This window comes from Rhodamnia argentea, chromosome 4, assembly GCF_020921035.1.
Source record: "Rhodamnia argentea isolate NSW1041297 chromosome 4, ASM2092103v1, whole genome shotgun sequence".
NCBI classification, from domain to species: domain Eukaryota; kingdom Viridiplantae; phylum Streptophyta; class Magnoliopsida; order Myrtales; family Myrtaceae; genus Rhodamnia; species Rhodamnia argentea.
This window is the reverse complement of record NC_063153.1, coordinates 23640554-23656245: the sequence shown is the minus strand read 5'-3', so window position 1 is coordinate 23656245 and position 15692 is coordinate 23640554. Positions and strand designations below refer to the sequence as shown.

The 15692-nt window shown below is 46.5% G+C and overlaps 1 protein-coding gene across 1 annotated transcript; it reads right to left on the bottom strand.

The window, feature by feature from the left end:
* Positions 1–1287: 1287 nt before the first annotated feature.
* Positions 1288–2500, bottom strand: LOC115740740 (transcription repressor OFP8-like). Its single transcript, XM_030674322.2, has one exon. The coding sequence runs from the start codon at positions 2414–2416 to the stop codon at positions 1445–1447; it is 972 nt and encodes a 323-aa protein (XP_030530182.2). The 5' UTR covers positions 2417–2500; the 3' UTR covers positions 1288–1444.
* Positions 2501–15692: the final 13192 nt, after the last annotated feature.

The window sequence follows — 15692 nt, the reverse complement described above, 5'->3', positions numbered from 1 at the left end:
CGAAGTACTTGTCTCTTGTCTGAAGCCAATCTTTTGAAAAATAAAAATTTAAAAAAAAAATTTCCGGGTCCCCCTTGTCCTCTTAGATCATACCAATCGGGTTGTTGAATCATTTGAATGGCGCGTAGATTCCAAGTTTCTCGAGGAAAATCAGGTTTCGAAGGAATGGCAAAGCGACGTGGCAATCTTGTTGAGCAGGTTTATCCGTGCACCTTTGGGTTGGATAAGGTCATTTCGAGCCTATTGATTGTTGCCCGCGTTTCGTTCTTATGCTTATGAGCGAGCATTGTCTTAGAAATGACCGTACATTGGATCGGCAGATGCCGAACAAGTCGATTTCCAATTTCTTGATGCAATGATTGTTCCCGTGTGATATGGAAATCAAGGGTTGAAAAATCGCATTATACCGAATCAATTTGAGCTCAACTAGGTCGAATGCTTAGTGGTTGGAAACAAGACAATAGTTTCACTCCGACACGCACAAATCTAGTTTGGTCAAATGTTCTTCTTCTCATCCCGAGATTCAAATTGAAACTTTTGTCCCCTCTTTTTTTCTACTTGGTTTGACAAATCCAATAGCAGAAACTTTCAAAAAGGGTGACGTCCTTTTTGTCTTACCATATGACACTGAGCTCCCCCACCTTTTGGAAATGTCACGCCTTTTTCCCATTATTTTTGTGCCATTTGTGTGAAAAAGAAACTCCACCCAAAAAAAAAAAAATGCCCTTGTCCCTCCAACTTTAGTTCTAAATTCCAAAATCAAAACAGACATATTTGTAAGAAGAATAATGCAAGAGATATTAACCCTAATGTCTTTAGTCTTGCTTTTCTAGAAAGAAGTTGATGGAAACATAACTTATTCAGCAAAATAAAGAAAAAATTTAAGTTAATAGATGGAAAGAGATCATATATAAATAAGCGACACGAGATGCTTTAATATGAAATTATGGCGATGTCCTTTGCATTTATTTTCCTTTGTTTCGCCAATCTTTTTCAAAAATTTCTCGGATTCTCTCGATCCTAAATTGTCAGGGATTTCTCGTCAAGAAAATACAAAAGGAGAAATGCAAGAAAAAAAAATTTAGGTAGTCTTTTATCCATTCACGGACCATCAAATCAATGTCATCACCACCTTTTTTTTTTTTTGGCCTCTCTCGAACAGCTCCTCATAACTGTATGATCACATGCATCACCCACCAAACAGAGCAAAAGATACAGGGTAATGCGCTTCACTCCATCCACACACACGACCCTCCGAAACAGAGAACCTGAAGCAAGCGATAATGGGAAACGTGAACAGAGATCATTCGATTCATTAGTTCAGTCAATTTCAGTTAGGAACGTCTAATAACAACACTAAACTAGCAGAGAACTGCAGGGGAAGGAAGGGAAAAAAGAAAAAACCAGAGGAGAAGCAGAGTAAGTAAGAGGCACTCTGTTTTTCTCAACACCAGTTTGAAAACAGAGCCTCGTAGATCTCGGTGAACACTTGGACGATGATCTTGTGATGGTGGTGGGAGTTGAGGGAGAGGAAGCAGTTCAGGAGCCTCTCTAGGTCCTTGGCCGAGAACATCTGCCTCTCCACGATCATCTCCACCATCGACGTCCTGAAGTCGCCGTACGGGTCGCTCGACCTCTTCACGACGGCGAAGCTCCCCTTCATGTTGCCGTCGTCGTTCTTGCCCAAAGGCATGACGTCCGCACCCGTCGCTCTCCTCCTCCTCCGCCTTCGGCGAGAGCTCGGCCTCCGGATGAGGCGGCTGTGGCGCTGAGACTCGGAAGAATCGGAGGAGAGGCTCCGGGAAGAGAACAGGGTCTCCGTCCCGTCGTCTTCTCGCTCGTCGTCGCTGCTGAACAGGTCGCCGTCGTAGTAAGTGCTCAGCGAGGACGAGCTCAAGCTCAGAGGACACGTAGCAGCAGTAGCATTGCCACTACCCTTCTTGCTGTTGCTCTTGGTCTTCTTGATCACGTTCTTCTTGCGACATTCTTCAAACCCGCCGCGACGGCCACGATGGGGATGAAGATGCCAGTGGTAATACTCGTCCCTGAAGCCGCCGGGGAACGGGCGGACCAGGGGCGAGACGGGGGAGGTCGGGGGGCAGAAGCGACCGTTGCGGAGGTCGCGGCCCGACAACTTCTGCCGGGGGCGATCGCGGGCGGCCTTGGCGGGCACGATGCAGGCGTCGTCGACGGCGGGCTGGTTCTCTTGGGGTCTGCAGATGGAGGGAGGAGGGCGGCGAGGCTTGTGGGGCAAGAGGGGCTCGGTGGGATCGGAGCGGAAGCTCCGGCGGGACTGCTGGTCGACGAGGCGGGAGCTTTCGACGACGTCGGACAGTGCGGCGGCTGGTCGGGGCTTGCAAGAGCCGAACGAGGAGTGGAACATGCGGGAGATGCGAAGCTTCAGGCGATTCTCCATTTTTAGAGAGAGAGAGAGAGAGAGAGATGGTTTCTGGTTGGGGGGTGATTTGAAAGAGAGGGAGGGAGAGAGAATGAGGAGAGGAGGGAGCGTGATGAGGCAATGATTTTCTCAATTTAAGGAGAGATGGGTTCGGTTGGGGATCGATTCGTCGTTGTCTGACTTGTCTTGGTACGGAAACTCTTTTTTTTTTTTTTTTTTGGGAGACGAGTCTCGGCTGACCTGCGAGGCTTGCTTGGGACGGGACGCGTTTCTCGTGATAAGACCGGTGCCACCACGGTCCACGGCCATCTTATAGTTATTAGCCTATACGGACTTCCCTAGCGAAAAAACTTGTCACCTAAGATAACAGGGACTCGGCCCCAAAATTTAAAGAATTGACTATATAACCGTGTTTGAGTGATTGTAAGACTAACTGCCTATTTTGAATTGCAAAAAAAAAAACACATACTGTGGACTTCACTTTTTAAAAAATTTAAGGCTTATAACATATTGTTATTCCAACGGTAGCCCAAAAACTGTTATGCCAGCGAAGTCTTGCAACGAATCGGTTGGAAAATAGTTTCTTCCACTTTTCGTGATTGGTGATCGCTTGGAAATGCCGAGAAAACGAGTTGAATATCTTTTTTCTTTTTCTAATAGTCAACGAAAAATTTATGGTTAATTGACTTTCTTTTTTCTTTGACAACCAGAAATTATTTTTTAGAATACAACCTCCAGCAGCGCAAGGTCAGATCGAACCTCAACGCCTAAACAGGGTCTCTCAAGCCTTGGAATTAGGCTGTCGGCCCCAACCTCGGTCGGGTCCCCACCATTTGGATTCAAGGTCCTTGTTGCCTAAACTCTATTGGGTCCTTGCTTCCTAGACTCTGTTAAGATATGGTTCATACTTTCGATCAACAGGAACGTAAGTGGGTCAAGCTCCATGTTGAGTGGGTGGGGGGTCCGAAGGGGCAGCCCCTTAGATACTAGAGAGCTTTTATAATTTGAGCGCACAATTTTTCTTTAGAAATTTGGGCTTGGACCCGTAAATAATTACTGCTATATATGCTCTTTTTCGTTTGTAACTAAGTGATATAATGAGATGTGCAAGGTGCTAATTATTGTGCAATCCTCTCCTGGACGCAACCCTAGTTTAAGGGTGAATCGGGATAAAATATTGTATCTCGATTTCTTTTTCTCGCTTTTTTTGCGATTTACTTTATTGTGATTGTGCGTCGAATCCTAACGGACTCCAAGTCCTCGCGGCTTGGACCCTAGGTCCTTGGTGCTCGGACCGGGGTCTATCAACTTCTTCTTGCTCTCGGACTTGGGTTTCGACTGCCCGGACCTTAGATCGAGGGCTGTATTCTAAGTCTTTTTCCTTAAAACTATGTTACAGACTTTTTCTATGACAATATCATAACGGCGACAACCAAATTTGCAAAAATCAAACCATTCTTCGAAAATAACTTCCTTTGAAAAATGTTTTACAGCATGTCTTTTGATTTGCTATGGATCTAGTCAACGACCGACCTTCGACTACTCTCTCTCTCTCTCTCTCTCTCTCTCTCTTTATTATGTACATACATACGTAGTAGCGCAAGGAAAATACTTAGCTTACCCGTTTGAGCAAGCCGACGTCATCCATCGGCATAGTGAGATGTCGGGGGACCAAGAAGATGGAATTATTGTATGTGCAAAACGGTTACTTTCACTACAAAAAAACGACATTTTAGCGACGAATTTTGCCACAAAAAATTCAGCATAATCCATCGCTAATTGATTTTTGCGACGAATTTTGCCACGAAAAAAAATTCGTCGCTAATCCGGCGTCGCAAAATTTAGAGACAAAAATTTGAATTTTCGTCGCTAAATTTACCGACGAAAATACATTTTGTAGCTAAGTTTGTCGCTAAATTTAGCGACGAAATAAAATTTTTGTCGCTAAATTTAGCGACGAAATGTGTTTTCGTCACTAAAATTTAGCGACGAATTAGAATTTTCGTAGCTAAATTTACCGACGAAAAGCTAAATTTTGCGATGCCGTGGTAGCCACGAATTTTTTTTGTGACAAAATTCGTCGCAAAAATCAATTAGTGACGAATTTTGCCAAACTTTTCGTGGCTAAATTCGTCGCAAAAAAGTCATTTTTTCGTATTAGTAAAGTTTTTTCGTTTTTCGTAGCTACACAGCGCCCGCCGCGGTGACGGAGCACTTCACCCGGAGGGCCTTCAAGGATCCGGCCCTTGGGATCCCGGAGGCTGAAAGCCGTGAACTTTGGAGCGGCCTCGAGGAAATGAAGGGTCTCTCCAAGAGGGTATGCGTGGCGGTGGCATGGGAAGCTAGGGCCGAGGCTGTTCTTGGGTTCTAGAAAGAGGGAGTAAAACTAGTGATGGGTTGAGAGAGAGAGAGAGAGAGAGGGTGTGTGTGTGTTGACACTCAAAATAAACCAAGAGAGACTCGTGACAAGCACGTGAGGAAGCGATAATCGGCTACGGGAAGAAACACCGAAGCAAGGAACGTTTCAATCAGAAAGGTGCCACGTGTCGGGATAAATTCCGGCGCCACTTCCTTCTAGAACAAGAAAAGCGCGCGGAGGGAGGCCACGATCAAAGCGGTTGGCGGTAATCCCCACGAGGTAAAAGAAAAGGCGCGAAGACTAGGAAACCGTCATTCCACGTGGCTTATGGAAAAAAGCAAAGCGTGGGGCCAAAGGAAGAAACCGCTCGGCGGTTACTAAAGAGCTTGCCTATAAATACATCGCAATAGCAAAGATACAGGAACACAACAAATCCAAAACACCTGCATTATCAAACTAGCTCTTAGCTCTTAACCTTTAGCCTTTAGCCTAGCCTAGTCGTAGCTTTGAGATTCCCGTCGTCGATTCAATTCCGGCGAGTATCATATCCAGAGTTAGGTGTCGTCGATTAGATTCCAGCTACGCTCGTTAGGGTTCAAGATGCCGTCGATTAAATTCCGGTGTTGCACCCTTCACCCATCCCGTCCAATACCGTCGATTCAATTCCAGTGTTGTGTCCTATAATTCCCCGTCCAAGGTCTTGTCGATTGAATTCCAAAGCATTGTGTCCTACGATCCTGTCGATTCAATTCCAGTGGTCACGTCGAAGTCCGTCAACATACTGTCACTATTGCGCATTGGGCCGTCGAAGTTGTCGAAAGCCCATTTGTAACGCGCCCTTCTGTGTAAATCTATTGCATTTGACACTCTCTGTCCAAAACCGACCTAGAACTCCTTTTTGGAAAACGAACGGATTAAGTTCGATAAAAGATTCTCGCGCAAGCAACCTTCTTTGGGCCATAGTCGATCTGGGCCTAGAACCCATAACCAAGAAAACCTTGTCGAAGGATTTTAACGCGCAACAATCTTTTTTGGCACGCCTAGTGGGACCTTTGGTGTCGGTTCGAGAGAAGTGCTATGCCACGCACGCGAGGACGTAACAACATAGACGGTGGTGGAGACGAGCCCCAGGAAGAAATACAACGAATGGAGTCATCCACGGCCCATCAAGAGGACGTCGAGGTCTCTCGACGTAACGTTGAGGAGCCAAGGAGAAATCCTGAAATGACGCATGTCATGCTAACATCGATAAGGCGGACCATCGAAGAAGTCCAGAACGAGTTTGCCGATCACATGGTACAACGGATGACCGAGGTTGTCGGGCCATTAATCATCAACACGTATCACGAATGTGCTGCGAGACAACATGGGATTACAATTAACCCACCTCATGCTCGGGAAGGGAATGGTTTCGTACCAGCAGCAAGTGGCGGTTTACCAAGAACAACACCGCCAAATATAGGCCTTGCGGGGGCGTAATACTTAGCCTTTAGCACCTCCGCGGATTCTCGCAACGAGGAGAGGCGTTACGGGCCAACGAACCCGGACCCCGGTAAATGCGAGACACGGTATGTTCCCTAGACATCCTATTCGACAAGATATACTGCGGATACTGTTATGCTTCCGGGACACCCCGTTCGACAAGACGAGAATATTGCTCGTCGGGAAGTAGCTGCCCAACATAACCCTGTCCCTATCAATGAACAACCGGTACCCATGATTGTCGAAAATCAGGGGGCAATACCCTTTAGGGGGCAATGGCGAGCTAGGGGGCAAGATCAATTACCCCAAGCCAGGGGGCAAGGACAACATGGATACCAGGCCATACGACCCGGATATCGCGAGATGAATCGTGCCTTTCAACCACCAGGTCCTGAGCCGATGTTTCACCCGTTGTGCAACCCATATATCATCCTCCACAACCTGGATATCAAATGCCATATCAACCGCGCTACCATCAGCCAGTGTTTGACCAGGCACCCGTATACATTGACCCAATGGTAGGATACCGGGCTAATGTTTACCGAAAACCATACCCGGATTGGATGGATACGATCCCATATCCAAGAGGGTTTAAAATACCCGAGTTCACACTTTTTACTGGGGAGGATGATCAGTCCACGTATGAACATATCAACCGTTTTCTAGCACTATGTGGGGATGCTACACATGCGGATCACTGGAAATTAAGGCTCTTTCCATTATCCTTGTCGAAAATAGCATTTACATGGTATACTGCATTACCACCCAATTCGGTGTTGACATGGGAACGGATGGAGCGTTTGTTTCATGGCCGCTTTCAAAGAGCGGTGTCAAACTTGTCAGTAGCAGATTTGTCGACGATGAAGCAAATGACAAACGAGACGGTCGACCAGTTTGTTGCAAGGTTTAAACGGGCTAGGAACAAATGTTTAGTTCCTTTACCGAAAAAACATTCGCCGAGTTCGCTTTCAACGGGTTGAAATTCGAAATACGAGATAGGATGGTGGGTCATCCATGTGCGGATCTATTCGAATTATCCACGATGGCAACAAAGCACGAAAGTCTGCTCAAGGAAAAAGACAAAAGGCACACCCGAAGAGGAGATGTAAGTTTTGTCGAGCCACCCGATTTCGACGAAGAATCAACGGAGCCCGTCGAAGTGGCCGTCGCCCAATTAACCATCGACAAGCCATACACTTGCCAAGCACCGAAGCCAGCAAGGATGAAAGAGAAGTCAACTATAATGGCTAAAGCAAAAGAAGCAGTGTATTATTCATTCGATGCGAATCGGGCGGAAGAAATTTTCGACATATTGCTGGCCGACGGACAAATCAGGCTGACTGAAGGGCGTAAGATACCGTCCAAAGAAGAATTAGCGGGGAAGAAGTATTGCAAATGGCATCACTCATGGAGCCATAACACATCGGATTGTCTAGTCCTTAAAAAGAACATTCGGGAAGCGATTCGACAAGGAAAGATCAGATTTGCTGAAGACAAAGGGAAACCCCCGATGGATGTAGACGCGGATCCTTTTCCAGTGATGACTGGAATGGTATCTTTAAAGCAATCGAGTAAAAGCCATACGTCAACAAATTTATGCGCTTATTGCAGGCGAAAATTGGAAAACAATAGTACACCCGAGGAAGGGTACCAAAAGAGCGGTCAAACTAGTCATAGCAATAGGACGCCTTTTCACACCGAAAGTGCCGGACCTCGAAGAAGTTCCAATCATCGGAGAGTTTATAAGTCGTTTAAGCAGAGATACGATGAAGGGGACCCTACAATTGGTACTTTAGGTGAGCCAAGTGGCAAGTTTGATTATTACGTAAGCTATGGTCCATCGACCCCACATCCCCAGGAAAGAGTCCACTATGGATGGGGAAAGGAGTTCGACAGAGATTTTCGACAAGGCCTTCATGAGCCACATCGTCGACGCACTCTTAAGATACCAAGCAACCCCGTAGAAGGGTCATGGTATGAGGTGACGGAAGACCAAGAAAAGGAGAAAATTTTGACCCGAACTCGGAAGAGAAGGGTGCAAAGAAAGAACAGGGTCCGCATACTACGGCAAAAGGAGATTCCAACCGGTCATGACTCGATGGCAGCAGCTCCTAACCACACCAAACTGCGGAGGCCGAGAAATCTGGTTTGGCGACGACGACCCGAAGAGACACACCCAACTCAAGAAAAAGAGGACAAGGGTACAAAGACACGTAAAACATCCGCATCCAAATCTCGATTTAAAACCCCTGCTAACAGGTCGGGTTTCCCCCTAAGCTCATGTATGGTACGAGTTAAGTTACCACACGAGTTTCAACTCGAGTCGACCTCAGCTGACGGCGGCTATAAAGAAACGACGCAAGAAAAGGAAGGGGCTCGGTTTTGCTTCAGCGATGAAGAGACCATGGAATTCAGGAAACCCATGGAGGATCTCTCGAATCACTTGAGGTCGCTCAATATAAATGCCAAGATCAACGGGCGGCCGGTAATGAAAGTTCCCGTGGATGGCGGTTCAACGTTAAATCTCATTCCATACCGCTTCTTCAAGAAAATCGGGAGGAATGATGATGAAATAATCCCATCGAATATACAGTTATCCGATTTCACCGGCGAAATTACTCAAGTAAAGGGAGTATATGTCGCTGACCCGACCGTCGGATCTAAAACATCGAGGACGTCTTTCTGCGTTGTCGACGCCGACGGATCTTATAACTTGCTGTTGGGACGAGATTGGATACATGGAAACCAATGTGTCCCATCGACACTTCACCGAATGCTAGCATTTTGGAATGGGGACAAAGTGGAATATGTAAAAGCAAATCCCCAGACTTGTGTTACCTGGACCCGTATATCCGGCGGGACAAAGTGATGCTGGATGATTGCCTTCGCATATCTAAGCCGCCCGAAGTGGACCCAAGAGATATTGCATTCTGCCGTTTCGACAAAGGGAGTACCGAATGGATCCCAAGAAAGGAACCGGTGGAACCGATCGACCGCCTTTCCGATGGAAAGTCGGTCATTTGCGCAAAACCTCGCCGAGAGGTATGCGGCCTACTGGGCCGAGCAAAGCGATCAAGCCCGACAGCTTGCAGACGGCATTTTAGATTTTGAAGATTCACCAATTAAGGAGGACGACAAGGTAATTCAAGCTCAAGACCCATTGGAAGAGGTCAATCTCGGAGATGAGGCCTGTCCTCAACCTACTTATGTGAGCCAACTACTCGATCGTAGATACAAGATTCAAATGGTAAACCTATTGAAAAAATATAAGGATTGCTTTGCTCGGAATTACCATGAGATGCCTGGACTCTCGAGGAGCATAGTTGAGCATCGATTACCAATTAAAAGAGGATTTCGACCACACCAACAGCCGCTAGAAGATTCGCTCCCGAAGTGATCCTTAAAGTTAAGGAGGAAATCGAGCGTCTCCTTTCAGCCGGATTCATAAGACCAGCAAGGTATGTCGAATGGTTGTCAAATATCGTGCCTGTCAAGAAGAAGAACGGCAAACTCCGAGTGTGCATTGATTTCCGAGACATTAATGCGGCCACCCCTAAAGACGAGTACCAGATGCCCATCGCCGATATGTTGATCGATTCGGCATCCAATAACGAAATAATGTCTCTCATGGACGGGCATTCCGGGTACAATCGAGTATTCATAGCAACGGAGGATGTTCACAAGACAGCATTTAGATGCCCCGGGGCTATTGGTACGTTCGAATGGGTCGTCATGCCTTTCGGTTTGAAGAATGCTGGTGCTACGTATCAAAGGGCAATGAATTATATCTTCCACGATATGATTGGGGAGTTTATGGAGGTCTACATCGATGACGTCATCGTCAAGACAGACCCGGTAAGTCATCCGGACCACTTAGAGCAAGTTTTTGAGAGAATGCGCAAATTTAAGTTAAAAATGAACCCTTTGAAATGCGCTTTCGGGATAAAAGCTGGCAACTTTCTTGGCTTTTTGGTTCATCAGAGAGGTATAGAAGTAGATATGAACAAAGCTAAGGCTATTTCAGAATTGCCATCTCCCGATAATAAAAAACAGCTGCAAATGTTAATCGGGAAATTAAATTTCTTGCGGCGTTTTATAGCTAACCTCTCGGGAAAAATCGAAGTTTTCTCCCCGTTGCTCAAATTGAAGAATGAGCGAGAGTTTATGTGGGAAGAAAAACATCACGTGGCTTTCGACAGGTTAAAAGAGTATCTCATCAAGCCACCAGTGTTGACGCCACCAAAGGCGGGACGGCCTTTAAAGTTGTATTTATCGGCCGCCGATACAACGATCGGGAGTATGCTGGCTCAAGAAAACGACGAAGGGAAAGAGCAGGCCGTATACTACCTAAGTAGGATGCTCAACGATGCCGAGACAAGATACACGTCCATCGAAAAACTATGTTTATCACCGTACTACGCCTGTACAAAATTACGACATTATATGTTGCCGACTACGGTACATGTAATTTGTAAAATAGACGTGATTAAGTACATGTTGTCCAGGCCAATCATTAGGGGCCGAATTGCAAAATGGGCGTTTACTCTAATAGAAATCGATCCGATTTATGTGCCGCTCAAAGCGATAAAAGGGCAGGCAATATCCGATTTCATTACCGAATACCCTTCAAGTTTAAAAGTCGAGGATGATGAAAATTATCTGGGTATTGCGCCTTGGATATTATATTTCGATGGGTCGGTGGCATCCGGTTCAGCGGGCGCAGGAATCATGGTCATATCACCTTTTCGACAGAAAACAAAACTCATATTCAGGCTTGACTTTGAATGCTCAAATAATCAAGCCGAATATGAAGCCCCGATCGTGGGTCTGAATGTTTTAATTGACATGGGGGTCGGGTCAATTAAAGTGAAGGGCTATTCTCAGTTGGTGATCAAACAACTAAATGGTGAGTATCAATATTTGAATGAAAACATTATTAGGCATCACCACCTGGCAAAAGAATTGTTGTCGAAGTTCGTCGAATACGAGCTAATCCATGTCAAGAGGAGTGAAAATTCAGAGGCTAATGAATTGGCTCGGATGGCGTCGGGATATCGTATATCGAAGGAATTAGCGGACCACATCATTACTCAAGTAAGAACCTTACCATCAATAGATGCCCGGGTAATGATGATTAAGCGATCCGAAAGCTCGGGAGAAACCAGCGGCCAACAAGATTGGAGAACCCCTTTGGTAAACTACTTGAAGAACCCGTGTTCTGGCAGTAGGGACTTCAAAAGGAAAGCCTTAAAATATTTGTTGATCGACAACGAATTGTATCGAAAGACAACCGACGGACCGCTTCTCAAGTGCTTAGGGCGGGAGGAAGCAATGCTAGTCATGACGGAAGTCCATGAAGGGATCCGTGGTGCACATCAGCCTGGATTGAAAACAAAGTGGTTGTTAAGACGACATGGGTATTTTTGGCCAACAATCACCCAAGACCGCATGGATTACGCGAAGGGGTGTCAATCGTGCCAAAGGCATGGACCAATCCAAAGAAGTACCGCCGCACCGATGAACCCAATTATTAAGCCATGACCATTTCGAGGTTGGGCAATGGACATAATAGGGAAAATTTATCCTCCCTCGTCGAAGAAGCACAGTTTCATTTTAGTAGCCACAGATTACTTCACAAAATGGGTTGAAGCGGCGTCATATAAAAGCGTGACACAAAAAACGGTTAGGGAGTTCATCGAAGAGCGAATTATTCATCGATTTGGAATTCCGGAGACTATCACCGCCGACCAAGGGACGGTCTTCACAAGCCAAGAAATACGAGACTTTGCTAAGTCGAGGGGTATCAAGATGATTCATTCGACGCCCTATTACGCTCAAGCTAATGGCCAAGTAGAAGCCTCCAACAAAATAATCATCGGATTGATTAAAAAGCATTTGGAGGACAACCCAAGGGAATGGGACTCATTGTTGTCAACGGTGTTATGGGCTTATCGAACTTCCAAAAGATCAAGCACTGGGGTCACTCCCTACATGCTAACATATGGACAAGAGGCTGTGTTACCCCTGGAGATTACTGTGCAATCATTGAGAGTAAAACTCCAGGATGGTATGGCTAAAGAGCAATACGATGAAATGATGTACACCAATATTGATGAATTGGGAGAAAACCGAGCCACAAGACTGGAAAAATTGATGGCTCAGAAGCGAAGAGTTGTCAAGGCTTACAACAAACACGTGAAAGCCAAGCGTTTCGACGTGGGAGACTTGGTGTGGAAGACTACTTTGCCTATGAACCTGGACAGCGAAAAATTCGGCAAATGGTCGTCGAAGTGGGAAGTACCATACTTGATAGTAGACGCCCTCCCAGAAAATGCATATCGAGTAATGGAAATTGATGGAAGAGAACTACAACGCTCAATCAACGGGAAGTATTTAAAAAAGTTCCATCCATCGATGTGGGAAATGCAGGAAGCGTTAGAGGACAAGGAGTGAGAAAATCCAATTCATTCATAAAATTTCAATACATCTCTCACTCTCTCTCTTTTCCCCCCTTTTCTCTTTCTCTCTCTTTCTCTCTTCCTTCCTCTCTCTCTTCCGCTCGCCCCAGCAAACCTTCACTGGAAGTGCTCCCCGAAACGAACCACGAAGCCACGTAGCCGGCACTCCAACTTGGCGTTCTCTTCCCGCACGCGGTGATGGGCTTCAGCCAACTCTTCCAGTGCCGCTTCCAGCCTGTCCTTCTCGCCCTCCAACCGCTGAAGGTGCTCTTTCTGACCCTGCCGAAGACCATTGGTAGAGTCCAACATGGCCTTCAAACCCTCCAAAGAGGGCCCTATGGAAGCCAAGGAACGGGTCTCACAGGCTTCAGCCGGTTCATGTTCCCGTTGCTCAATTTCCTTCAGAGGCCTTCGCGAGTGTCACTGGCCGGTAGTCGGGCGGTTGGAAACAATGTTCCGAAGTTGAAGGACGCTAGCATGAGAGGCATGGAGAGCTTCTTGGACGTTGCAGAGTTCCTTGTGCACCACTTCTCCGTTCTCAATCTCTTCGATCTTACACCAAACTTCATGTTCGGTGAGATCATGCTGAGACATGATTGCCGGATTCCGTAGAAACTTATCCAGCCCGTAGTCGAAGAGCATGACAAACTCTTCGTAGTCCGACCGGAACGGATGGTCGGAGGGAAGATTTTGAGGTGCAGAACGGTTGAGCGAGGTTGTGAAGTTTATCGAGGGCTCGCGGTTTCACCACCAGCATGGTGTAGGTGTAACTCAGAAGGGAGATAATCTCCCTCCGGATAGCCGAGAACTCACGGCTGAAGTATGTAGGGGGAGACGAAGCCGAAGAAGAAGAAGCACGCTCCATTAAGGCTTTGAGGAAGTTTTCTCTAAGAATCAAAGGACAGAAGGGTTTGGATGAAGACGCACTCCGGGCAAGTAACCCTATTTATAGATGAAGGCCAAGGAACGGTTCGCCCCACGATGCTGAGTATCCGCCCACGACCTTCCGACGATCGAGGCAAGAAAGGATAGTGGACGGTTATCGAGGCGAGAAGATATATCGCGATTGGTGAAACACATAAGCAACCATAATGGCGCAAGTAGCGGGTTTTCCGCTGGCTATTAACCTTGACGAACCGTCATGACGATTTGAATTCAAAAGAAGAAATCGGAAACGACGCCTTTCATTAAATGCCGCATGGAAAAAGGGTGATCCCGAGAAGATCGCGTCATGATGAACTTTGGAGAATTGACACTAAGACCGGCGGTTCAATGATAGAACAAGATGATAAGGACAGGTGGCATTAATATGGAACTAGCAACAATGGACTACAATACGTCTTTGTTCAACACTCAAGACGAAACTATGAAGTAGCATTTCACTGTTGCGGTTGGCGTCAACAATTGCCTCCTTTCGATGACCGGCTTGCATCATATCAAGGTGCAATGATTCGCAAATTGCCTCTTGCTGTTTGATTGCCTTCAATTGTGCAGATAGTACTTGCGGGGTGGTACAACCGTCACTTTCCAGGGTATCAAGAACACTACGTCGATAAGCCGGCTCATTGTCGGCAAGAAGGGAATCTGTTTCCAACTTGTCGATAATCGCTAGTTCACGCCGCCTTATCCTGAAGGACCGTAAAGTCGAGCTAAATGTGAGGAAAAGTTCATTAATGGCAAATCCAAGGGCACGACATTGGACCGGATAGGGCAAATGGGCCAAAAAAGCAAGGAGAGCTTTGATCTCATCCTCGATCGACGCTTGGTTACATATGTAGGCATATCCTCCTCCTAGTAAGTCATGCAAGCGTGACCACTTGCCGCGAAGGTATGAATAGTCGCAGCGAAGAGTATTCGATGGGCCGGTAGAGGCACTCGCCATGTTCATGTGAACAACCCACGATTTGTTGGGTAAGTCATCCGTGCGGCCATCAGAAGCCGGTGAATCATCCGGGAAGAAAATCGGATCAATAATTACATCAAGCAAGAATGCAGGGAGTACTCACTTTCATTATCAGATTGCTTAAAACAACAGAGGGTTTACCTTCATCAATTGGTTGTTTAAGTATAATGCTCGGAATAATGAAAGAAGCGGGTCTTCTTAGAGGATGCAATAAGCCCAATGAGTGTCGACGGACTTTCGAGAGAACGTCCATTGCACCGGTTGAGAACAAAGAGGAGCGATAGGAGAGCCACCACTTGTCGAAAAATGAGGTGCTACAAGGATGGTCAGAGAAGCGGACAAATACAAAGCGCCCGAGAGCGGCATGAACAACTTCGATATGGCCCATCATGTCGGTTACCTCTTTCTTGCGGCCGGAGAAAGGGAAATTCATGGAATACACCACCGGCATTGGGATCCCCCGAGTAAGCCCGAATCGGCGAGCACAATAATGAGGATTATAAATCTCAAGTCCTGATGAGAATTTGCCCCCACCGGACAAATTCATAGCTAAGTCAGCCGGGGCTAACACGCTCATCCGGAAAAGACAAGAATCGGGATCTGCACTGGAAGAACTATAGATATCATTATCGACGTGCGGCCTGGAGAAATCAAACCGGTGAGAGACAACGGTTCGGTAAGGAAGTCATCGAAAGCGGTAAGATTGTCGGGGCACAAATAAGGGCCCGATTGAACGCCAAGGGTACATCACCCCTTTTCGAGGATTCAGTCGTCGAAGTGAGCGCTTGATCAAAAAACATATGAGGAAAGTACACTCGGACCCAATGGTGTAGAATCCATAAAGGACCCGAAAAGGAGGCAAGATGATTATCCATCAGCGAAGATTGAGCATCCGACAATCCCCGATATAATGCAACCAGGAACATTCGGCCTAGGCCAACATCAACACCACATGCCGGTTCATAGGCCATATCAAGAAATTCCGAGGAAATTCGACATGTGGGGAGACAAAAGACATATTTGCAAAGCCAACATAAAATGAAGGCTGTATGTTCCTCGAGAAGAATGGGTCCCGAAGGTTTAGCATGGCGA

What these genes read in the sequence shown, in the direction of transcription:
- LOC115740740 (XM_030674322.2), bottom strand. Translation starts at nt 2,416, where the DNA reads ATGGAGAATCGCCTGAAGCTTCGCATCTCCCGCATGTTCCACTCCTCG.